This window comes from Balearica regulorum, chromosome 1 (assembly GCF_011004875.1).
Source record: "Balearica regulorum gibbericeps isolate bBalReg1 chromosome 1, bBalReg1.pri, whole genome shotgun sequence".
Lineage (NCBI taxonomy): Eukaryota > Metazoa > Chordata > Aves > Gruiformes > Gruidae > Balearica > Balearica regulorum.
Window position 1 is genome coordinate 90,878,763 of NC_046184.1, and position 24,458 is coordinate 90,903,220.

The 24,458-nt window shown below is 46.2% G+C and overlaps 1 protein-coding gene across 5 annotated transcripts in view; it reads left to right on the plus strand.

Annotated features, from left to right (window-relative positions):
* LSAMP (limbic system associated membrane protein) overlaps positions 1 to 24,458 on the plus strand; it is a 1,022,906-nt gene that overhangs the window by 906,537 nt on the left and 91,911 nt on the right. For all 5 annotated transcript variants that reach the window (XM_075765473.1, XM_075765451.1, XM_075765461.1 and 2 more), the window contains one exon: positions 3,630 to 3,755. In XM_075765473.1, the coding sequence (XP_075621588.1) occupies positions 3,630 to 3,755 (126 nt within the window). The remainder of the gene's footprint in view (positions 1 to 3,629; positions 3,756 to 24,458) is intronic.

The window sequence follows — 24,458 nt, forward strand, 5'->3', positions numbered from 1 at the left end:
GCTCTGCTTACCCGTGTTTGCCAGTACACCAAAGAAGATGTGCTGAGTATGCTCCAAAGTCACCATCTTTGTGTCCCCTGACAGAACAGAGAGGATACAACTCATGCAAAATTAGCGGCCTCTGTTGTTCTTTCCCAGACTAAGCCCCTCTGTCCTGTCCAGTGTGTGTTGGTCTCAGATCTGAAAGCAGTTTGGATTTCTGCACCAGAACTTGCAGGGCTCTCCCAGCCTCCAGCTCTGCTGGCTGGAGCGATGGGTCTGTCTGTCCTGAGCCATTAGGCAGGGGTCTACCCTCATCCAGTGGGGCAGAAAGGAGAAGGAGAAAGTGCTTCTGAGTCCTGCTGACTCAGTGCTGAGCCAGATCTCAGCGTGATGCTGCAGGCCACCTCTCTGCTTTGGTGTGCTGTGAAACACGAAGCCACAAACGTCTTTTGGAGGAGGGAGGGTATTGAATTTCCCAACTCAGGTATTTCCTTTCTGCTGGCCTTTATATGCATTACTGGGGTATTGGTTGGCAAAGGTATTTGTTCACTTTCCAACAATCACTGTGTGATTGTTGTTTTGTACTGCCAGGCATTTGCTGTGCAGAACGGGTGTGTGATAAAGGAGGAGGAGGCACAAAATGGATCTATAGTCAGTGAAACCTCATGTACCCCTTGATGGTGGGATCAAATTCTTTGACAACATCAGCATTCTCCAACACTGTTTGTTTTGTTTTGTTCTGTTGTCTCCTACCTCTTCCTACATGCGCAGACACACTGCCGATGGCTTGCAGTGAATCACCGATGTAAAATGTAGCACAGCCTGTGTTTGTCAGGGGAAGCGGTCTAGTGGAAGGTGTCCCTGTGCTGCTAGGGAGGTGTGCCTGCTCTGACATGCCCTCTCTCCAGAGAAGGGGGCCCCGGTGCAGTCAACCATTCCCCCAACATGCCTTGCTTTGGTTGCTTCACCATCAGCTGGCCAGCCATCAGTTCTAGCTCTTGAGCAGCAAACCAGCTTCCAAGGGCCCTTCTCCTTCCTTCCTGGTGCCAGTTAGAGCAGGTTGCTGAGGGCCTCATCCAGGTGAATTTTGCATATCTCCAGGGGTGGACTTTCCACTACCTCTCTGGGGAACCTACTCCTGTCTTTGACCTTCCCAAAGTAAAAGCTTTTTCCTCATTTTGAGTCAGAATTTTCCCCACGTTGCAGCTCATGTTTGCTGCTTTTCACTGTTTACTGTGCACCTCTGAGAAAAGCCTGCCTCTGTCTTCTCTGCACCTTCCCACTAGCTATTTGTGGACAGCAATAAGATCTCCCTTCAGCCTTCTCCAGGCTGAACACACCTAGCTCTCCTAGGTTGTCCTCGTACATCAAGTGCTATAGCCCTCTGACCATCTTGGGAGCCCTCCAGTGGATTTGCTCCATTATGTCAATGGCCACCTTGTACTGGGGAGCCTGAAACTGATGTAGTTCTTCAGATGCTAACAAGCACCATATAAAGGGATATAATCACTTCCCTCCACTTATGGGGCTACACTGTTGCTAATACAACCCAGGAGGTATGGTCTTTGCTGCAAGGGCATACTGCTAACTCATGCTGAACCTGTTGGACCCCCACATCTCCTGGACTGTTTGAGCCCAGCACTTTCACCCTTCCAGCAAATATCAGGGTGGTTAAAGTCCCTCACCAGGGACTGTGATTGTGAGGCTTCTTCTATCTGTCTAAAGCAGTCTTTGTCCGCTGCCTCTTCTTAATGAAATGGTTAGTAGTAGACACCAACCAACCGAGATGATATCCTCTGATCCTTACGCCTAAGCTCCTAGCTAGTTCACTGCCCAGAGCTGGGTGCACTCCAGCCACTCCTTTGCAGAGAGCGCACCTCATTTCCCTGCCTTTCCAACCTGTCTTTCCTGAAAAGCCAGTATCTGTCCCACACAGCACTGCCAGTCCTGAAAGCTGTCCCACCATGGCTTTGTCATCCCAATGGGTTTATAGCACTGCGAATCTGCATGAACATATAATTTCTCCTGTTTTTTCACCACGATATTTGCATTGGTACAGAGGCATTTGAGATAGGCCCCCAGCTGTCCTACTTTCAGAAGGAGAGTGCAAGTCTTCTGTGTTGTGGTTGGCCCCCAGCTGCTTCCTCACTGTCTTCCATGCTCTCATTTCTTCCCAGATTGGGCAATCCTTCCCCAAAGTGTCTAGCTTAAACCTCTCCTTGCCTAGTTGAGCAAGCCTGTCGGCAAAGACACTTCTGCATCACTTTGTTCAACAGGTCGTGTTGCTGCTTGGGAGCCCCTGTTCCTCCAAGGGGTTTCCATGGTCATAGATGCTGAAGTGTTGTCCATGAGTTTGGGGCCTACAGAGAGAGGCTAATGAGCTATGGGTTGTAAATAATGTTCCTGTGAATCCAGCAACACAGCTGGAAGTGGTGAGTTGCTCTCTTCAGGCTTCATTTCCTTTTCCCCACCTAGCTCGTAGGCAGCTTTGCCTCAAAAGGACCATCAGCCACTCCTGCCAAGGAGGCGGAAGGGGAAGCTGCTGTCTGTTTACTCTGTAGTAAGCAAAGCAGAAAATGATGTTGTCTCATTCCTCGCTACACACAAATTTGGAAGCTGAAAATATATTTTTAAAAAAATAGAAAAAAATTAGAAGATTCCTTTTTTTTTAGTCAAACTCCCTCACCACCTCCAGGGTGTGAAGCGTGGAAGCAAGATATGGATGTGGTTGAGGAGAGACTGCAACAGCCTTGTGTGCTTGGAGGCTGATACATCGACACACTCCACACCTGGAGGTACCTGTTCAGGTCCCAGCATGATCACTTTGTTCTTGTGACACAAACTCAGTTATCTTGGAAGGTCTTTAAGGATCCTGAATGCCTGAGCCATGGCTGGTCTTGTGAATCTTTAAAGACCCTACCATGCTTTTGGTGCTCTGCCATGTGAGGTGCAGTCAGCCAGAAGCTACCTACTGCGGGCAGCCCATGGGGGTTCCCTCTTGGCTGAAAGATGTTGCAGAAACCTTTCTGCCATCGCCATTGTGCCTTCCCTCAGCAAATTACCATTAGCCATGGCACACATCCCTGCTTACCTCGTCATGGCAGTCGCAACAGGAATGAGCTTAACAGCTTTCCAGTTCAATTCCTGGTGAGCATTTGGTTTATGTGAGCCGCAGAGCAGGGTTCTGCCTAGCAGCATGGGTTATATCTGCCCATGGGAGGTAGCAATAACTAATATACCCTCTGAGTCAGTGCCTTGAGGCCTGACACCCTGCAGGATGACGTAGAACTGCATCTGGGACTCTTTAGAGCGTAAAAATTAGCTGGGACAGTGCTTGGAGCCTGCTAACTCCTTCCGTGTAGCCTTGGGGCAGTCAGGCAAGTTCTTAGGGGTTATTTTATGAAGGCCCCCAAACCTGTCCAAACACAAAGCATCACAGTTGCAGCAAAGGCCATTTCTACCTGCAGATGCTTGACGCAGTGGTACATATTATTCTGATATAATTTCAGAAACCCAAGTAGTAATGAGGAGTGCAGCTTGTGAGAGGACTCTGTGGCTGCCTGTGGTTAATAGGTAGGTTAATGAGTCAGACAGGCTGCCCTCCAGAAGTCTGGGTAACAAGGTCCAACTTTCTTTTGTCTTCACAGTTCCACCAAAGATCTCCAATATCTCCTCGGACATCACCGTGAATGAGGGCAGCAATGTGACCCTGGTTTGCATGGCAAATGGGCGTCCTGAGCCTGTCATCACCTGGAGGCACCTCACCCCAACAGGTAAGAGACCCAGCTGGACTCAACTGTGATGGTGATTTGTGAACTGTACAGTAGTTTCCTTCTCTTCCAACATCAACAGAAAACTTCAGTAGCAATACAGGCAGCTGTAAAAAAGTGGCAAGAATCTTAAATGTACTGCAGGCTTGTTTTGCAGTGTGATTTCCCAGGCACAATAACCAGGTTGTCTGAGGGAACAAATGAAATTACTTCAGTAGATGCCCTACAGAGTTGGACCTGTAATTCTATTTAGCTTTGGTCTTCATCTAGTTGTCCCAATCTCTACTGCTGGTAATGCACAGCACGGTGGTGGAGACAAAACACTGCTGGTGCCAGAAACAGGGGAAGGCATTTCTGGTTAGATATTACAATGAAGATGTTCCTTCTGAAAACGATGGAATTTGCTTCCCACTGATTTGCCTTAAAAGGGAGAGGCAAACAGTGGCACAGATGATTTCGTATTACTCTCTACTTTGGCAGACAGTCTTCCTGTGTCTTATGAGGTAAAGAAGGCATTTGATCTGCAAGATGACTGAAGAGCAGGTTGGAGACAGAATAAAGGAGAACTCACCAGCTTTGTTCTGCTATCTAACTGTGCCGTCCACGCTCAAGGATGTGGCAAGCTTGGAAGGAGACTATCCTTTCAGTAGTGAGACTCCATGGGGCTAGCAGCTTGGGTTGCAAGGAAACCTTCACCCCCTAAAGATTTATCAGTAGGATGGGAACAAGAGGTAGGTTTTTCTTCCTCTGCATCATGTCCTTTGAGGAAAGAACTCTTTACCTGATTTCTTTTGCCATTGGGTATTCTTTCATCTAAAATGCATGGGAAAAGCATTGATTAGCTCCATAGGAATAGTCTTCTGTGATACTCCCATATACGTAAAGCGTTAAAGAGGGTTTGAGGTAGGAAGAGTACAAGCTTTCTGCAACAGACAGTCAAGCTATCTACTGCAATTCAGCAGCCAGAAAAGGGGAGAGCATTGCAGAAAGAAGGTTGGAGAGAGAAAGGTAGAATGACACGTTGGAGCAGAGCTCAGTCTAAGGGCTGCATCCAGAAGCCCCTGGATTTGGGGCCTGTGGTTCAGACTGGGGTTACTCAGATTTCCTGTCTCATCCTTTCAGCCAAACCAAAGTCCTCCTGAACTTTCATGTATATGAAAGCCAGATATGCAGTTTGTATTTCTGGATGATTTCTTGCAATACGAAAAGAAGGAACATGGGGAAAGACTGCCAGGAAGAGGTGGGAGGAGCAGAGCTGATGAGGGGAACACTACTCCTCTGTAGTATCATCATTACTACCTGACTTTCCTCTTTTGCTATATTCAGTATTAAGCATGGCTGTGTCATTTGCATATATAGGGAAATAGAACCTCTTTTTTTCACTTTTAATTATGTATATAGAATCTTCTAGCTCTGTCATTTCTGCTCTTAAGATTTATTTCATAGCAAATCTTCCATCTTACTGCTACATCAGTCTTTCAATCCTCCATCTAATGCTTTCTTGTATTCACGTAGGAGACACTCCCTAGCTTTTCCATGAGCACAGCCTAACATTGTCCAAGTTAAGGGTGTTACATGGATGCTAGCTTAAATCTTCATGAAAACTAAGGCCTAGTACACATGAGATGCACTGTTCAGAGCAGCAATAAGAAGATTCTTGTCCTGACTCATCACTTTGGCTGCATGTTTGTGCTTGGTGTTTTTTTCCGGTTGTACCGTCTATTCCATTTGTCAGACATAGACTTCTTTTCTCCCTTTTGAAAAGGCTCCTCAGAGCAAATCTTCATTCTGGCCGTTCCCTCTGATGAGCAACAGGACTGGGGAATCCCATCCCCACTTTGATTCCAGGGTCAGTTTTCCTGGGTCTGTTGTTCAGTTTTCCAGCGTGCCCCTTCACACTTTTTCTCCCGTGCTGTGTGTCTCAGAGGTGTTGCCTTATTAGCAGCCCTCAGTGCCATCTCACTGACCCCCTTCCAATCCATCAGTCCTCCCCTCTACAGTGAAGTCAGGCAAGCACCCCCTTCCTAACCAACAAGAGCCGGGGATGAAGGGCAGGCAGTCCCCAGTCTGTCACCTCCATGTCTCACTGCTTGTTTTCTCTCTCTTTTTCCCCCATCTCAACCCATCTGTTACTTTCAGACTGCTTTCAGGCAGACATCAGGTCTTTGAGCGGCATGTAGCCCAATAAGGCACTTTTATCCCAAAAACAGGGGACAGAAAGGCTTCTTTCATATGTTTTCCTTGAGGTTGACAATTAATATAAATTCCAAATGTATTCCAGAGCTGCTGCAGTTAGCAACACGTCTTATCTTGGAATCTCCCTTTTCCAGAACTGTAAGGTACTTACTTTGGCTCCATTTATGCTAGTTTTGAAGACATCTGCTATGCATCAAAGAGCTATTTTAGATCATTGTAAAGGTTTCTAAAATATATCTCTCTCCTTGGAATTTTTTTGCAGTTAAACTCGTGACTGCAGAACTGGAAGAACAAGTGTTACTGAGCTTGTGTGGGAGGTTTTGAATGGACAGGTTGTGAAATTAAACCAGCATTGGGGGGCGAAAGGGCCAAATTACTTTTTCTTTGTGCACTCTCCTCAAGGAGTTCCTCAGCAAATGTATCTGTTGTTTCTTTCATTCATTGACTTGGTCAGTAGTGTTTGTTGGCTAATTACCTGAGTTAGAACCACAGAAATTATTTATTTCTTGTTGGCTGGGAAGTGGAAGATACAAATGCAAAGGGAAAGCAGTGTTACTATGTATGCAAAGAAGGCAGGGATGCATGTGATAGTTCATTTAAATGCTGCTGGACCTCAGGAGTGATCATAGCCCACTCATCTGCCTATCTGGGAAGTTAAAAAAATTGCTTTATAAAATGCTATATCACTTCCTTTCTGGTCCTTCACAAGCAGTTGAACTAGGCCTTTTTCTCACATCAACTCTAAGTCCCCAAGCCCTGAAGCAATCCATAGGAAAAAAAAACCTCTCCTTACCCTGTGAGATAGCTGAAGCATGGCTGTGATTGTTGACTGTAGCACTGACATCTAGGAGAAAGGCAGGTAAGGGGAAAAATACTATAATAATTCAGATGGCAAATGACAATACAGATCAGGTCTAATTTAATGAAAGCAGGAACGACATTCCTTGGAACAATGCAAGTCCTTGCTCTCCACTTCCATTCCTCTTCAGATAATTGACTGATTGGGTTTTGACAGAGCAGGTGGAGAGAGTCAGCCAGACCCTTTTCCTCCTTATCTGACAGGCTATTATGCTGTAGGTCATTGGCAACCTGGCCTAACTAGTTGTGGATAGTTTAATAGGCATTGCCTGGGAGCACAAACAGCTTTATTAGCTCTTCTCTTCCAGCCAGCAGAGCTTTCTTCTGGGATTGCTGACCTGCAGCTTCCAGCAACAGGCCAGTACCTCTCTGCTCATAGTCTGATCCCTTTCCTATGATTCAGGACATGACTGTAGGCTTATTAAGCCTTTTGTGCTTTTTGCAATCCCAGTTTGTGATGGCAAACCATGGAAAAGACCGTAGCAGCCCTCTGAACTGGATTTGTCAGGAAATTGTGATTTATTCAGTTAGAGTGAAGATGAGTATTGATGATTTCCTACATGGACTACATGAGTTAGCACTTGTCAGCATTAGAAATACTTCAGTAGGGGATATCCTATAATGTCTCACCTCTTGAAAGGGACAAACCACAGATTCTCCCCTCTGTGACTCTGTATGAGTGGGTGTTATCCTATTGCTTTCTTCTCTGTAATATTAACTCATAACCTACGCGATCCATGGCCCGCAAAGGTATAGATTATTTTTTCCTTACTGAATGTAGACCAATCAGATTTCCAGTAGCTGCACCACAGCCTGGACAAGGTCCCAGCAAAGGTCCGTGTATCATTTATCATGCTGACATGTTCTGTGTGGGCCACCATAGGCAGCCTACCCGTCTATGGCTAGTTATGTTAGGAGATGCTCTGTTTTCTCTGCACCATGCACCAAGATAACAACTAACACAGCCAAGAAAAGAATCCAGTAAGAGAGTTCACAGATGGCGGGCAATGCCTGCTTTTGAGCTCATCTTAGTTTTACTTCACATATTTCTTGACTTATGTTTATTCAGGCTAATGTGACTTCTGCCTACCCATAAGCTGCTGAGATCACAGTCCAGAGGCTTTAACGTATATCATTCCTCATCTCTCCATCTTATTCAGAGCCATGCTAAATGCCTGGTTGACTGAAAAAGAGCTTCCTGGGAAAAATAAAGATTCGTGTATGTTCATATTCTTATCAATAAACTCCCTCTCAACAGAAGCCCTTAAAGAGTGGCCTCTTGTGAATTGGGTTAGCAGCAGTATGAACACGGACAGTTGTTGCAAGGTCTTTGCATTACCAGAGATGTCACTGCCAAGTCTGTTGTCCTGGATGGGCAGACAAACACAGAAGAAAAAGGCAGCTCCTGTCCTGAGGAACTTGTACTCAACTTATCAGAAACAGTCCTGTTCATATTTGTGCTCCTTTCCCACAAGGCATTAGTGGTTGTAACCTCCCCAAGGGCCTTGCTCACGGACACTGTGGCAAGCGCCGTGAGATTGGTATCCATGCGTAATGGCAGCCTGGGAGCCTGTGGCAGGGAGACAAAGCTATATTGATCCCTTTGGGGCTCAGCTCAAGGTTGAACAATTGAGGCTTTTACTGGTTGTGCATAAACAGCTGAGAAGCAAACAATTCAGTTTTCCTAGAGCAGTTAGAGAGTGAGAAACTTGTGTAAAACTGCCAGGTATCTCATTCCTGATCCAACTTCCCCAGCCTCAGCCCAGCAAAGCTGTTTGATAGAGAGCAGTCTGGATTCTCCCAAATTCCACCTGACAGTCTAAAGATACCCACTTTGACTCAAAAAGGAGCTTAGTTATTACAGTGGTAATCACAGCATAAAAACCAGTCTAGAGCAAAGCAGATACGTATTGATTGCAACACCCAAGATTCATGTCACAGCATAAAATGAAAGGAGATGGGAAGGCTTGTCAAATATGCCAGTCTGATTCTCCCTAGAGGGTGCTAGAAATTCTCATTGAGTCTTAGAGAATTTACCATAGCCTGGGAAGTTTAGAAGGGATAGAGAATACAGAAGAATGCTGCATGCTCTGTGTAATTGAGATGGTATAATATGTTTATAAACAGCTGTAGAACTCATTGCCATGGAAAGTTATTTAAAGACGAGAACTTGGCAAGACTCAAACAGTTTGTGTGTTCCTGAGGATAATGTGAACAAATCTGGATATTCTTGTTATTCACAACAAAAATATTGAAAAGGGTGTTAAACGTCATGCTTTGGGGCTCAATTACTGGAGATCAGGATGAGACGTAAACTGAAAGAGACAGATTAACTCACACCCCCGCTCACTCATGTACCTTCCTTCAGTGCATGCCAGTCTCATTGCAGGGCTGAACACTGAACATGAGGGAAGCAGAGAGCTCTCTGAAGGCATGAGATTCAAGATGACCATATAGTTCACGTGGGCAACTTTGACCTTTATGTCCTGTGTTTATTTACCTCTCATTGCTGTCTAAGCCCAAAGCCTTGCTACTGCACTTTGTGTTGCACAGGAGAAGCCACTTTATGCCCAAAGAAGATAACAGAGAACCCTCAGCCAGAGTCACCACAAGTCAACCCTGTAGGCACTAGGTAGTGATGAGTGGGAAAGGGATTTTCTGGTTGTCTAAACCATTTGGATTTAGCCCACCTCTCTGTTGCAGTCTTAAAAACCTCAGTAAAACTGTTGTGAAGAGAAGGAGAAGTGTTGTTTTGGGGGCCAGCATTTTTTTGTTTGTTTAGCTTTGGTGTGGTTTTTTATGGTGTTACTGTGCCAGTTCTTCTCATGTCACATCCTTCTCCTCCCCTAACTGCTTTTGCCTGATCAGGAAGTGTAAGATTTACAAGGTACTTGTTTGACCCTGCATTTTATGATGATTGTTAACTAGGTCTCTTTTTCCTCCTTTTTTTTTTTTTTCTCTTGTGTCCTCAAAATACTCTCTGGCAAAAATGTGGTCTCGTCTTCCACAGAGACCTCCCACTTTGCCTCTTATACACTCCCTGTTTGTTTTAGGACTCTTTCTGAGATGTCTTTTTCTCTCTTGATCTAGCCGTCATCTTATCCAACATTATAGGGGGGAAAAAAAGGAAAAGGATGCTGACTCACAAAGAACCTGGGAAACAAGCCAAAGTTTCAACTTTTTCAGGGCTTCTCCAGAAGGCATCCAAAGTTGTTTCAACCTCTATTTGCTTCCCACTTCTGCTGGCTCCACATTTTTTGCTTTTTTAGAAGTCTCCTCTTCTTAGTGCATGGCCCACAAGCAGGAGCTCCCCTGCCCCCTACCTCACCTATAATAAACTTCAGTCTTGAATGTGCTCTCTACCCAAAACACTGGAGAACTTTGGTTTCTTCCTTCTGTGCCCAGAGACATGTACACTGCACAGAGATCTCTTCTATTGTAATAGTGCCCCATTCGGTTCCTGTGGTCTGCGATGCTGTTTCAGTACATACACTGTTGATGCATGAAACATTCATTTTCTTAACAGCTTTGATTTCTCTCTCCTGTCCCATGGCAGAGAGGGAGAGCAAGACCTCACAAGTATTTTGGCATTTCTGGTGAACAGGCGAATAAGGCCGCTGTGAGGAGGGAATTTGCCCTGCTGCCTTCAGCAGTGGTTGGAGGGGAACATCTGGAGTCTTCTGGTCAGTGCTTGGCTACTCCACCTCTGGCAAGATTTTCTGTGCTGTTGCTGGGAAGATGTGGCAGTTGTATACCAAGTTAGTGGTTTCCTGCCACATAGAGATGCTGTTCTTTACAGCTAATTGGAATCTGGTAGAGTTGCCTTCATTTTTTCCTTCTCCCAAGATCGGTCTACTATTACTTCTAGTCGGCTGTGGTGTTAGGGTCTCTTCCATGGCGCTTTAAAGGCTGAAATGGTTTGTGTCTATATGAAAACTTTCATACACCTACAGAAGAGCAGCATTTTTCTAGTTCATTGCACGCTGTGATGGTGCTGTCTGTGCAGTGCTGTACAGTCACTACCTCTACCGTTAAGGCTAGTGCTTCTCAATGGAGACATTCCTGATTAGTAGGGACATTCAAGAATAACTAACTGCTGCTTTCTCTCCCCTCCTTCCATGAGCCAGTCATGAAGGATCTGAGAAGGCTGGAGGTGGGAGTGAAAACTGAGCACCCGAGAAGATGAGAATTCAAAATCTTCCATGATTAATGATGACAGGAAAATGAATTGCCATACACTACCATAAGCAGAATCTCAGCAGCAGGTTAATGAACATTACCAACTTCTCCATCATTCCCACCGGCACAAACCCAATGAAATCAAGGGACTTTCCTGTTATGACTAGGATGAAAAGAGGAAAAGTCTGCTGCCTACTCTGCCTAGTGTGGTAGAGGCTGTCCATCTTGCCCTCCTTCCCTACCAGTCTTCCTTGTGCTCCAAACCTGCCATCAAGCACTCTTGTATCTTACCTATAGGTAGTCTCGTACAGCAAAACAAATTATCTGGAGAGAATGTTCTCGAGTGTAAGACACTGATGGTGTGTGCGTTATCGTATGTCCCTCTAGTGATCTGAACTAATGAGTCTGCTTTTGGTCTCTTGTGCTTGGAGGTACTCCTTTGGTGACAGAGCACCTCTGGATTCATGGAGGCAAAGAACCGATATTTTAGGACTGGGTCCCATCTAGAGGTCATATTCCCCACTGGCAGCTCCCTGTTTACAGCTGTAGTTCACATCTGAAAATTTAAATGTGCTTGTAAAGATACAGAGAGGTCAAGTATGAATTAAAGTGAGAAAAAATTCACAGCATTTTAAATTTAATAGTTTCAATTCAAACATCCTTAAGAAAGCTATCCTTAAGAAGAAAATGGAGAGGCTGCATTTTTTTTTCCTCTTGTAGCTGTAATCTATAAGTACTTTCACTTTAGGCAAGCATATTTCTCATTCTTTCTTCACAGTAGGAGAGAGACATACTAATAAAAGGGGAAAGTTAAGGTAGTAGCTTATAGCTGTTCCCTGCATTTTTTTTCATTTAAAGAGAGAGACTTCACCATTTTTGTTATTATGCTGTTATGTGGCTTCAACTGATCTCAATGGCTTCACTGACTTCAGTGCCTGATATATTCTGCGCTGGAGCCAGAGCTACTGTCTCCTCTCATCTGAGGACCCCAGTGAGCGTGGATGACAGCATCCACTGCAGCACACGGCTTCTGCCAGGACGGTGATGTCTGGAGGGAGTTGCCTGTTCAGCCCCAAAACCTTCACCCCTCTGGCTTCTCCTGCGCAATTGTCCGTCTGTTGCCTCTGCCTCCACCCCCATGCCAATCTCACTTATACAGATAAGCCACTTGGCTTATATATCCCAGGTCTACCAATAGCTGGAAAATAGTGTGAGACAGAGACAGAGAACAGAGGGGTGCAGGGAGAAGCAGGAAGGAAAACATGATTTGCAAGAATCTCCTATACGGAGATAGACCCAGGGCAAAGAAAAAGCCAGCTTTGGGAGCAAGACGTCCCGAACGTGCTTGCCATGATGACCACAGCAAGGTGTCATTCGGCCTCCTGCAGTGTGGAGCTTGTGTCTGAATACAGTCATAGTGGAAGTGGGAGTCTCCCAGCTGAGAGTATCATAGAATCGTAGAATGGTTTGCATTGGAAGGGACCTCAAAGATCATCTAGTTCCACCCCCCCCTGCTGCGGGCAGGGACACCCTCCACTAGACCACGTTGCCCAAAGCCCCATCCAACCTGGCCTTCAACACTTCCAGGGATGGGGCCTCCACAACCTCTCTGGGCAACCTGTTCCAGTAACTCACCACCCTCACAGTAAAGACTTTCTTTCTAACATCTAACCTAAATCGACCCTCCTTCAGCATAAACCCATTACCCCTTGTCCTGTCACTACACTCCCTGATAAACAGTCCCTCACCAGCTTTCCTGTAGGGCCCTTCAGGTACTGGTAAGCCGCAATTAGATCTCCCTGGAGCTGCCTTTTGTCCAGGCTGAACAACCCCAACTCTCTCAGCCTGTCCTCATAGGAGAGGTGCTCCAGCCCTCCGATCAGCTTCGTGGCCCTCCTCTGGACTCTCTCCAACAGCTCCACGTCTCTCCTGTACTGGGGCCCCCAGAGCTGGACGCAGTACTCCAGGTGGGGTCTCACCAGAGCGGAGTAGAGGGGCAGGGTCACCTCCCTCGACCTGCTGGTCACACCTCTTTTGATACAGCCCAGGACACGGCTGGCTTTCTGGGCTGCAAGCGCACACTGCTGGCTCATGTTGAGCTTCTCATCAATCAATACCCCCAAGTCCTTTTCCTCGGGGCTGCTTTCAATCCATTCCTCGCCCAGCCTATAGTCATGCTTGGGATTGCGCCAACCCACATGCAGGACCTTGCACTTGGCCTTGTTGAACTTCATGCGGTTCGCAAGGGCCCTCCTCTCCAGCCTGTCAAGGTCCGTCTGGATGGCATCCCTTCCCTCCAGCGTGTGGACCACACCACACAGCTTGGTGTCATCAGCAAACTTGCTGAGGGTGCACTCGATCCCATTGTCCATGTCACCGACAAAGATGTTGAACAGTGCTGGTCCCAGTACCGACCCTTGAGTAGTAAGGCAAGTGGCTGGTTTCAGAGGGGACAGTTAATTTTCTTCCTAGTAGAGGGTACAGTGCTGTGTTTTGGATTTAGGATGAGAATAATGTTGATAACACACTGATGTTTTGGTTGTTGCTAGGTAATGTTTACTTCAAGTCAAGGACTTTTCAGCTTCTCAGCTGTCAGACCAGCGAAGAGGCTGAGGGTGCCCACGAAGCTAGGAGGGGACACAGCCAGGACAGCTGACCCAAAGTGGCCAAAGGGATATTCCATACCATATGGCGTCATCCTTAGTACATAACTTGGGGGAAGCTGGCCAGGGGCGTGACTGCGGGTTGGGAACTAGCTGAGCATTGGTCAGCAGGGAGTGAGCAATTGCGCTGTGCATCACTTCTTTTGGATATTTTCTTTTCTTTCCTATTAAACTGTCTTTATCTCAACCCTTAAGTTTTACCCTTTTTTTCCCCCCTGATTCTCTCCCCCATCCCACTGAGGGGTGGGGGAAGCGAACAGCTGCATGGTTGTTCTAGCTGCCTGCCGAGTTAAACCACAACAGCAAGGCTGCAACAGGCCCCGGTGTTGTGAACACTTGTGCTCTTTTTCCTTCCTCAGCCTCCTTTCTGAGCATTTGAGAAATGTGTCTTCAGAACATCCCTCTCTTTCCTGTCTGAAGGAAAACATGAGAGACTGAAAATATGATTCAGGGATTATTTTTTTTTAGGAGGTGCATGTCTAAAAGTGTTGTTCTTATTTCTTCTTCGGTTACTTTTTCTTTCTTTCTGAACAGCACCTGAAAAATACGACTCTTCTCATGTACTCAATATTTTTTCATGCACTGGCTGAACAAATCATCTGTTCTCATATACTCGCAGTGAGTGCCCACCGCAGTGTTACTGCGGCATGGGAGCAAAGCAGGCAGCAGCAGGGAGGCTGGGAGGGGATGGTGAGTGCAGACCCAGCCAGGGAAGCAAGAGATACCCTCTGATACAACCTTTGAAGTTCATACCCAGTTTAGGATGACTTGAGCCATTTGAGGGATGAGCATATCCTGCCAAAGGATCAGCACAGGCTGCCAGCAAGAAAAGTGTAATGCAGGTAACGATGGCCTGGGAAAGGCATCGATCACTAGAGATTTCAGTTGTCGTCGTATTGGCTGAGGGCCGTGGCAGAATGGAGGGGTAACAGAGTGGGGAGAGGACCGTATCCATGGCACGCTGTACCAGGCAGCTCATAGAGCCCACACCTTGTCCCGGCTTGTGTCCCAGGAGAGGCACCAGTGGGAGAGGAGCTGTCTGGGCTAGGCAGACGGAAGAGCAACGCAGGCTCTCAGGGGGTCCCTAGGCTCCTCATAAGGCTGCGTGCGGGTCAGTGCCCTGTTGCATGTGCCTGGCTGAGAACTGCTGGCAGGGTCATCTTAGTACATGTACCGTAACGGTCAGTGTGTGTCATTACCACCACCCTTACCTGCTGTGCAGCTTGTAGATCTGTAAAAGCCACATGAGTATGCACGTGCACACTGCCACATGCATTATTTGCGAGCCTTTTACTATGTGTTCATTTGTATCTTCACTGTGCTGGTGTCTGTGTATGCATTTCGCTGCACAGGTAAGCTTTTTGATATTTACCAGCCTTACGCACCAACCTCAAAAGCTTGCATTTCCTTAACGGTAGAATTGTGAAATATAGCAGTAAACATGAAAAATAAAAGCAGAAGAGAAGACAGACAGTATCCTGAGTCATATTGTACCTGCCATCCTTTGACTGTGGGGCATGGATCTGTACAGCTGTCCAAAGCCTGTCTGTACAGCCTAAACTACAGCTGCATGAAGGAGACAGAGAATAAGCATTTTTAGTGTCAATCATGATAAGAGACAAAATGTCAGAAATTCCTTGAACTGCAGAAGCTCAGATCAGGCTCCAAACTTTGCAACTCCAGCCTCTCTCTGACACACACACTTGTATCTACTGCATTTATCTCCACTGTACTCAGGCATCTTCCAAGCAAATAAATAATTGGTTCCTGCTTCTGTCTCCCCTTCTGCCCAAGGGACTTAAAGTTAATTTGTGCTATTAGTCTTTGGGTAAAGGCTGCTATTGTAAAAGGAAGTCAGGGTGTATATAGATAGATGGTCCTTGCACTGGGAAATTGTAAGCGCCCCAATTTCCTGCAGGGAGATCTACAATCACCATCTAGAGCCACGAAGAAGATCAAAGGGCTGGAGCACCTCTCCTATGAGGAAACACTGAGAGAGTTGGGGTTGTTCAGCCTGGAGAAGAAAAGGTTCCGGGGAGACCTAATTGTGGCCTTCCAGTACATAAAGGGGCCTAAAGGAAAGCTGGAGAGGGACTGTTTATCAGGGAGTGTAGTGACAGGACAAGGGGTAATGGGTTTAAACTAAAAGAGGGTAGATTAGATTAGATGTTAGAAATTCTTTACTGTGAGAGTGGTGAGGCACTGGAACAGGTTGCCCAGAGAGGTTCTAGAGGCCCCATCCCTGGAAGTGTTCAAGGCCAGGTTGGATGGGGCTTTGGGCAATGTGGTCTAGTGGAGGGTGTCCCTGCCCACAGCAGGAGAGGGTTGGAACTAGATGGGCTTTAAGTTCCCTTCCAACTTAAACCATTCTATGATTCTATGGACCACTTGACTGCTGTGAGGAGGATTACTTGTAGCTCTTGGGAGATTTCCAGGGAATGACACAGGTGGCAATGGGAAGTCTACACTCCCTAGACATTCCTCCAGCAAGCCCCCGTTCAGAAGTCTGGAGCTACAGGTACCACAGCTTGGGTGAAATACAGGCACGTGGAGAGGCAAGTCACTCCATCTGAGAGGCCAGCCTGTGCCTCAGGAAATGTCAGGATGGGTCTCTGAGTCCATGCACAGAGCAGGGGCTGTAAGGGACTTGGGGACAAAGAAAAGTCACATTTGCCATGCAGCATCTCTGATGTGAGATGAGGGAAGGAGACTGTTAACTCAAACAGACAAAAGTAATTAGAGGAGTAAAATAATAGATTAATGAGCAGACAGTGTCAGGGGAACTTATTAATTATCAGTAGAGGATTTCCTTCAATGTGCAGGCTGGCCGAGGGCATGCAAGATAGCAACCAAAACTCTAGTCCCGTCAAAGGAAGCTGCCGGGGAATTAGCAGCGCTGGGTGTCTGGAGAACGATAGCAGAGGTTGAGTTAAATTCTTCCTTTGAATCTCGTGTTATGTGTGGCTCAGGTAACAGCTGGGGAGGAGGGGGATCTGGGAAATGGTAGATTGTATCTAACTGATATTAATAATGGCTCAATAAAAACACTCTGATAAGAACACATTAAAGTTGCAGTGTTAAGCACTCACAAGCCAGGTAAGGTGAGCTTTAAGGTTACAAATGCAACCTTAACTCTTCTCCTGCTGAGTGTACCTTAGCAGGCAGCCTTTAATTAAGGGGCATCAGGCTATTTCTCAAGTAATATATCATAACATTGGCTAATGCTCTCTTTGGCTTTGGACAGGTGCACAGTGTCTTGTAATATTGTGTTTCTGTTTGTGTGTGCCTGGTGAAACACAGAGTCCATTCTAATTATGGCACTGAGAATACTGCGTTATTTGTACTTGAACCAAACAGGGTGGTTTAGACACAGGGTCCATTTAGACTGTTTAGATACAGGACAACCCACCATCCATTCTCTCAGGTCATCATTTCATGTGTCAGAAAGCAGTAGGCATGGAAGATGTTGACATTGGCTGCAAGTAGTGCTGAATAGGGGGCGTTCCTTTCTAAGGACTGATTTAAACTCCTTTAGCTTAACATATTGTGTTTTTTACCTAGTTGCCTTACTGAAGTATTCAGACTGTTCACAGGGTAAGATGTTACTCTGTCCTATCAGACTGTGCCACAAAATATGCATTTCTTCTGTCACCCAGGAGGTAACTGTTCACTTATCAACATATTTTCCTTTTGGGACTCCTACATTTACAACTTTCAGTTTCCTTGCGTGCACAATGGTTGTGATACAATGGGAAAGAGAAAATGTAAAGTGCAAATGGGGAACATTGCAGAAGTGAACAGATTCAATGGGATTAAACCACACACTGCAGATCTGACATCCTTCTTTGATGGTAATGCTGAGTCGTTAGCCTGCCCATTGAACACAAAGTCCTTTGAGGGGAAGCCATCCCTTCTGCTGTGCAAGTCCTTGAGTAAAAACCTGTCCTTCCCTGCCAACCCTTACTGCGGTAGTCTGAGATTTGTCTCAAGCCTCTGTCCATATGTCTGCAAGCACGAGCTGCAGCACCCCCTGCTATCCCACTGCTCATCCTTGCAGCTACATAGGGAGGCCTGCTTTGGTTGCATTTGAAGCAAATATTCAACATTGTTGTACTATGAGTGTCATCAAATCTGTTGGGCATCGTGTGAGTTCGGGTGCAGACTTGCATGTGTGTTTGAGAGCATCTAAAGCATTTTGGATGCCCTGAACTTTGTTTTTTGCATTGTGAATCACTATCCAAAGAATGGACAGGGTAGCAGAAACAGCAGAGGCAAGGGCAGCAGTCTAGCAGCAGCCAGAGATCTGCAGGTGTTTTTAAAAGTTTCCAAATGTGTATTTAGTTGTCCCCAGCAAGAAACAATTGTGTTGTGAGAGCTGTCCCTTAGAGGCAGGTGCAGGCTGGTCAGCATGGAGCAGAAGCTGATCGAGAGGGTTATGTGTGAAAAGGAAAGGTCACGTAACCCCAGGTGGCCCTCCAGGAAACGGGCACCAGCTGGCCATGGGGGAACTGAGCTTATGTGCGAGGTACAAGAGAACAACTGCAAAGAGGAAAGGTAGAGAATTTCATAGAAAGCCTCCAGCATGGCAAAATATGCTGATTAATTTTTACAGACCTGCATGGATCTGAAGTGAGCTAAAAATTTCCTCACTCAGAGACTTTGGGGATCACTGAGCAGAGTTTGTTTAAAAGAAATGAGCTTCATCTGAGAGGTTTTGCAACTTGTGCTAATGAGAGTCTGTCTGTCAAACTTAAGTGGCATCAAGTGGCTCAGAGCAAGGGCTCTTGGGCGTTAAATGGTTCCTACCAAATACCAAGCCCATTACCATGATTGGCTGTTATAGCCCTCTAAACGGCAAAAGTGATTAAATTGGTCGTTATGAAACACTAAAGATGCATAATTATGAAAAATAAGGCTTGAGTAAGAGGAGATTTCATCTCACTCACTGCTTTGTATCTCAAGGAGGAATCAATGTAGAAATGTTTTAAAAGCAGCCAAGGGTTGCCCCTTGTCTGGTTTTCTCCTGACAGTCTGGGAATCATGAATGTGTTTGGAAGTGAGGGTGTTTCTCCTGTCTCTAGGCTGATATATGAGCTGGAGACCGAATGTCCCAAGTCCTCCTCTCAGCATAAGATAGTGTTTCTCCCTTGTTGGGGTGACTTTGACTCCCCGCTAGCTCTCACTTGGTCTTGTACTCAGAGGAAAGTCACCTTTTCTTGGTAATGTGCCATGGGATACCTCTAACCCATCCAGCTGCGTGGAGCAATGAGGTGTGAACACGTTGGGTCCTGTCAAGAGGGAGAGCACAGCAGAGCTCTCCGAAGCCACAGCAGAGCAGCATACGGCAGCGTTGGTGATCAAGGGAGGTTACGTTGGGCAGATGCAGCTCCAGCAAATCAATCACTGTTAAAGCAGTAACGCATTCGCATATTTGACAGACTGGAGTTGTCAGAACTGAGTATTGAGGGGTTTTCAGCAGGAAACTGCTGTGGGAGGCCTTGAGATGCTACCAGTGCCAAGCAAACTCAGCTCTGCCTGTCTCTCCCTCCTGTTTGCTAAGGTGAGGTCCAGTGCACAACCTTCCTTGCTCCCCCTGAGACATGAGGCACTCCTGCCTTATCTGAGAGGGAGGGATTTATGTCCTCAGAGTGTCAAACTCAGGCATGGGCACAGGTATGTTTTCTCCTCCTAGGAAAACCTCAGCTGTTCCAAAAGGGTCTTCTCCATGCCGTGGAGAGGGGCTTTCTAGGAGGCAGTTTAACAAAGGTCAATTGCAAAAGTGAAGTGTCGGGTCTTCTGTCACCGGCTTTTGGTCACTGTGTGTGAAAGGGCAGTTTTCAAGTATCCATGAAACTCTCTACAGGTGGGTGAGGGGGCTGAATCAAGAGTTGCAGAGCTGTTACATATCTTTGGGCTTAGGGTGTCATAGGGGTGCTGGGGGAAAGGGTTGTGAAGTTCTGCTGGTGAAAAATGGGAGGCCTTTTGCCTTGATAGCAGCTCGCTTTCCTGTTGTTGGGCAGCTCTGAGGATGAGACCTGTGCTTTGCACCCTTCCTGCTCTCCCAGCCCTGCCTCCCAGCTGAGCCACTACCCCCCACTGCTGCTTTGGAGCACCCCTCAAATGTTGTTCTCCCATTAAAAGACTGGAATAGCACCAGGCACAGGGCAGAATATGTGCGTGGTGGTTCTCCGGCACAGCTCAGTCAACCCAGAATTCCAAAAGCTCTAATGTTCCTGGTTTGCACAGACCTTCAGCAGAAATAGATTATTTATTTACTCATTTTACTTTATTTTTAGTTCTCTCCCTCTTTTGTGCCACCCCAGCCCTAGACGAGTTTTATACCCTCCTTAGAAAGAGTAATAGTGGTGCTGAGTTATGCACAGCCTCTGGGGCCCTCTGCTCTCCTTGGGTTGCTGCACTTCTCTCTAGGTGCACACTGAGTCCCTGAGCCCAAGTCCTTGTTTCTCTTGTTGAAACCAAGTGGGCACAAGGGATATGCTGGTATTTACATTCCCTTATTACTGTATCTGACACGTAATGCACTAGCAGATCCCACCTAAAACTCCGTTGACCATTCATCTCTCTCATCTGTCTGTCTGTCTCTGCTCTCCTTCCTTCATCATGTGACAGCTGATGTTGAATATTTTTCAGGAACTTGATTTGTTTGTAAATCAAATACCTTTAAAATTGATTGGATGTTGTTTAGTATTACAGTATGTCATTTAAGGCATTAGTCACTTTTAAGAAAATACTCCGTGTGTCTGTGATTTATGGCATTATTCATATCCCAGAAGACAAGTAATGTCATCTGCATATGTATGTGAGAGTGTGTGAGCCATCTAGTCAGCTGATTTGCCATATAAAATTGTCTTTTCCCCAGTACTCCTGTGGCTGCCGTAGTCAAAATAAAATGTGCCATGTCTTAAATGAAAAGCCAAGTACCTCTGCCTGTTGAAGACAGTGCACTCTTCACGGAGATAAAGTTGTAACACACCTCTTGGCACCTACCTGTGCCTCCAAATTTAGGCTATTGTCTGAAAAACTACCTGTGTTAATTTAAACCCCGTCCTGAAAAGTTTCAGACCACTCTTGAGGTGTTGAACAGAGGACAGCTTGTGAAAATGGATTGATTTAATTCCTTAGATGTTTTTTCTAACTTTTTTCATAGCTTCTTGTAATTTGCACATAGTTGTTGGCTTAAATCCCCAGCTGTACTGGAAAAGATTATTCTCTGTAAGAGTGAACGTTTTTCACGAGTTTCTGGTTATGGGGGTGCAGAAGTATTTCATTATTGCAGCTCTCTTCCAAAAAACACTGTGACCACTATGAAGTTCCTTGCCCACACAGTAGCTTGTAGGCATTTAAAAAATGTCTGCATTTAAAATTCTTCCAAAACAATGAATACATTTGTCTAAGACTTCCCATTTTATTGGCCTAGCTTATGCTAAAATATAGTAGGGGTTGTAGTTGCCTTTATCTTTGGACTTGACATTACAGGTGTGTGTATCAGGACCCAGATCACTTAAGGATTAAGCTTTCTCACTCAAAACACTTCCCTGCAGAAAAAAAATAGCCCAGATGCCTCAAAATCCTTAATTTGTGTTCAGGGAACAGTTTTTCAGGAAAGTATATATTACAGAGCTTGGAGGAGAGAATGAGTCAAAAACTGAGCTGGGATTCACGTGTGGGACCTTTTCCCAGCAATTTCTCATCTTATAATTCGGTCTATAAGCCCCAACTGCATTTTAATCAGTTGTTCTTGACAGGGATGACTTTGATGATGACAAAAAGTGGGATGGGGGGGGGAGGAAACTGAGTTATATAATCAAAGTTGTTTTCATCTAGTTTGGAAAGGCCTCAAGACTTTAAGGAAAAGTTTACAGCCTTCATGACCAGGATGTCAGTGTCTGGAAACTGTACAGGGAATTGTACCTAAACAGGGAGGTTGCATGTTTCCAGCCTAAAAATAAATATACTAGTGGTAACATTACCTCGTGACTGTGGTCTTACTTGTTTTGCTGATCTTTGTCACATCACTCCATTTCGCCTGTATGTTGTCTCTCCCTTTGCCAATTCATTTTTTAATCTAGTGGTTATACAGTGACAATAAATCTAGGAGAGAATGTTGCAAATTCCCTGTTTCCCCCTTTCATACCCTAGCTTGGAAATTCAAATTTAAGGTTGTAAACAGAATCCACTTGGACTCATCTCCACATTGCTATGGCAAATGGTGTGCATCATCTTTAAGATGCTGGAAAATAGGTTCACAAGGAGACAGCTTTGCTCAGGAGAGTTGTCCAGAACAGATTTTCTGAAAGTGACTTTAAATATAAAAGTACTGTCAAAATACTAATGCTATCAAAGGCTACTCATTTAGCTGGCTAGCTTGCAAACCCAAAGACCAGACCACCTACTAGCTGTTGTTCACTAGACAGCAGCCTAGTAGAGGTGAGGACGTGGCAAATAACCGATGTACCAAAGCAATCCCTCTGTTATACTTGGCTGTCCTTTTTCTGACCATTTGTAACATAGGCTCTTTTCTCTCCAGAATTCCCCAGGTCAGGAAAAGAAAATGGAGTGAGGTAGTACCCTTGTCAATAGCTCTTCCGTCAAAGCCTGCCTCATTTATATGCAGGTAATAACTAAATGATGCCTGTGGGGAAAGGCAGCAGAGACAGGGCTGTTTGAGCAATTTTAAGCGATCCTTTCCCATATGCATTTTTCAGTGTTCTGAAGGCCATTTTAAAAGGTAACTTCAAATTCATTGACTTGCTAAAGTGTGAAGCAGCAGGGTTATTAAAACTGTGCAGCCCCCCGTAAGTATCTGAACGAGAGTGCAGCTTGTACTGAGGTGTTGCACAAGACGATAAGAAGATTTGCCCTCTCAGGATGCTGTTCCCTAGAGGGGTATGGCAGTCTCCAAAGCGTTTGCCCTGTAAATGTGGTGCTTGGGACAGGAGCGTTGCTGGATGGAACCCCTCCTCATGCCAGGAGCTGGAAGTTTGGGGGCCGTGGAAGAGCGGTAGTTGGCAGAGCTCGGAGCAGGCACCCATGGGGGGAAGAAGGCTGCCCTACAGGATGCCTGTCACAAGCAGGAACCCAGCACACTGGCTTTTCACAAACGGCATCCTTGAGGACACTAAGACTGACGCTCCCTCTGCTTCTGCTTCTTTAGCTCTTTTAAATAAGCACTGCTGTGGGATTCAAGGCCGATCAGGCTTGAAGACTGAGCCTCCCAGCCACTGGATGTCTTCTGCACTTTGCCCTTCTCCACTTTCCAAAGCAGGGAAAAGCAAGCCCCTCCTCTCTCTGCAAATGCAAAACATTTCCGTCCATTTTGGAGGTTGTCACAGGCCGTATCCCCACCACACCACAATGCAATTGTCAGAGATGCCCTCCCTTTTTCCCACCACCACATTGCACTGAGAATCGGCTCTTTTCCTCATGAGTATCAGAAGCCAATATTCATAGCCTCTTCCCTCCTTTCCCCTGCTTGGTGCTGGCAGCTGCTCTTCCACTCCCTGACTGTGCTTGAGATACCTGCCGCAGTAATGGGATCCTCCTGCAAGCTCTTTAATTGAAAGGAATTTCTGTCTGGCCTGGAGATGTCAGGAGGCTTACAGAGACGTGTTTCTGTAAAATGAGGCTAGATCTACAGTACAACAGGCAGTGTCTGGATCACTGAGAATCCTTCACGCTCTCTGGCTGCGGCCAGCTTTTCAATGGGGGGCATTAATTAAGGTGCGGCTGTCAGTGTGTGGGTGCTGGAGACCCCTCCGGCTCGGCTGCCAGCTCTCCCCCTGCAGCACCAGCCTGCGAGGTGCCATTGCTTCCTTTCCACTTGGCGCTTCCCCTTGCCTGCTGTGCCACTTCCATTTCTGATTCCCATCAATTTGAAACAGAGCCCTGCTGACCCTGCTGACCGCTGCTCATACATCTCCTGGCATGGTTAATAATGATGGCCTCTGTGGGAAATGATGGGCCGAGACAGAGAAAGGACATAATGATGCTCTGGCTGGGGTAGGCAGAAAGAGGAAAGTGAAGTGACAAGCAGCTAAACAGCAAGAGAGGGGTGTGCTAATAAAACCAAACAAACCTGCGAATGTCTAAAAACCCACAGCAACGGCATCCATGAAACAAATGGGGAGAGACAAGCTTGAGTCCCTGAGGGAGAGAAGAGGGGAAAAGAGAGAGAGAGAGGAAAGCGAGCAGAGAATCGGCCAGTAATTGAAATGGCATCAGGGAAGAAAAGAACTGGAAAGCACAGAGGGTAAGACAGGCTTGGAATTGGCAGGTGGCAAAGAAAAAGGATGAAAGACAGAGGGAGAGAGCATGGAGGAAGGAGGACATGGATGTAGAGAGTGAAAGGAGAAGGCGGGCGGAATGATATACGCAGAGCTAACCAAAGAAAATGATGCGGGGCGGGAGGTGGGGAAGCATGGAGGGGAAGAGACCTATGCATTGGCAGAGGAGGAAAAGCAAAGGTGTACTGAGCCAGGGCAGAGAAAGGAGAGAAAACAAAGTATCTGGGGTGAGAAAGAACAAAGCAGTGGGAGTTAAAGAGTTAGAGAAGATGAAGTTGAAGAGCCCCCAGGTCTGTGTCATTAAACTTTACCAGAGGGATACAAAGAACAAGGTTTGGAAACAGGGGGCACCTGATGGCATCTGCTTCTCCAGGGCTTCACCAGTCCCCATCAGCTGCTTCGGATCTGAGTGTAAATTACAGGAAACTGGTTTGAATAAGCAGAGTTTGATTTAATGGAAAAGCTTTTGGCCCTGCGCTGCACCCCCACCACCCGTAGCACGTAGC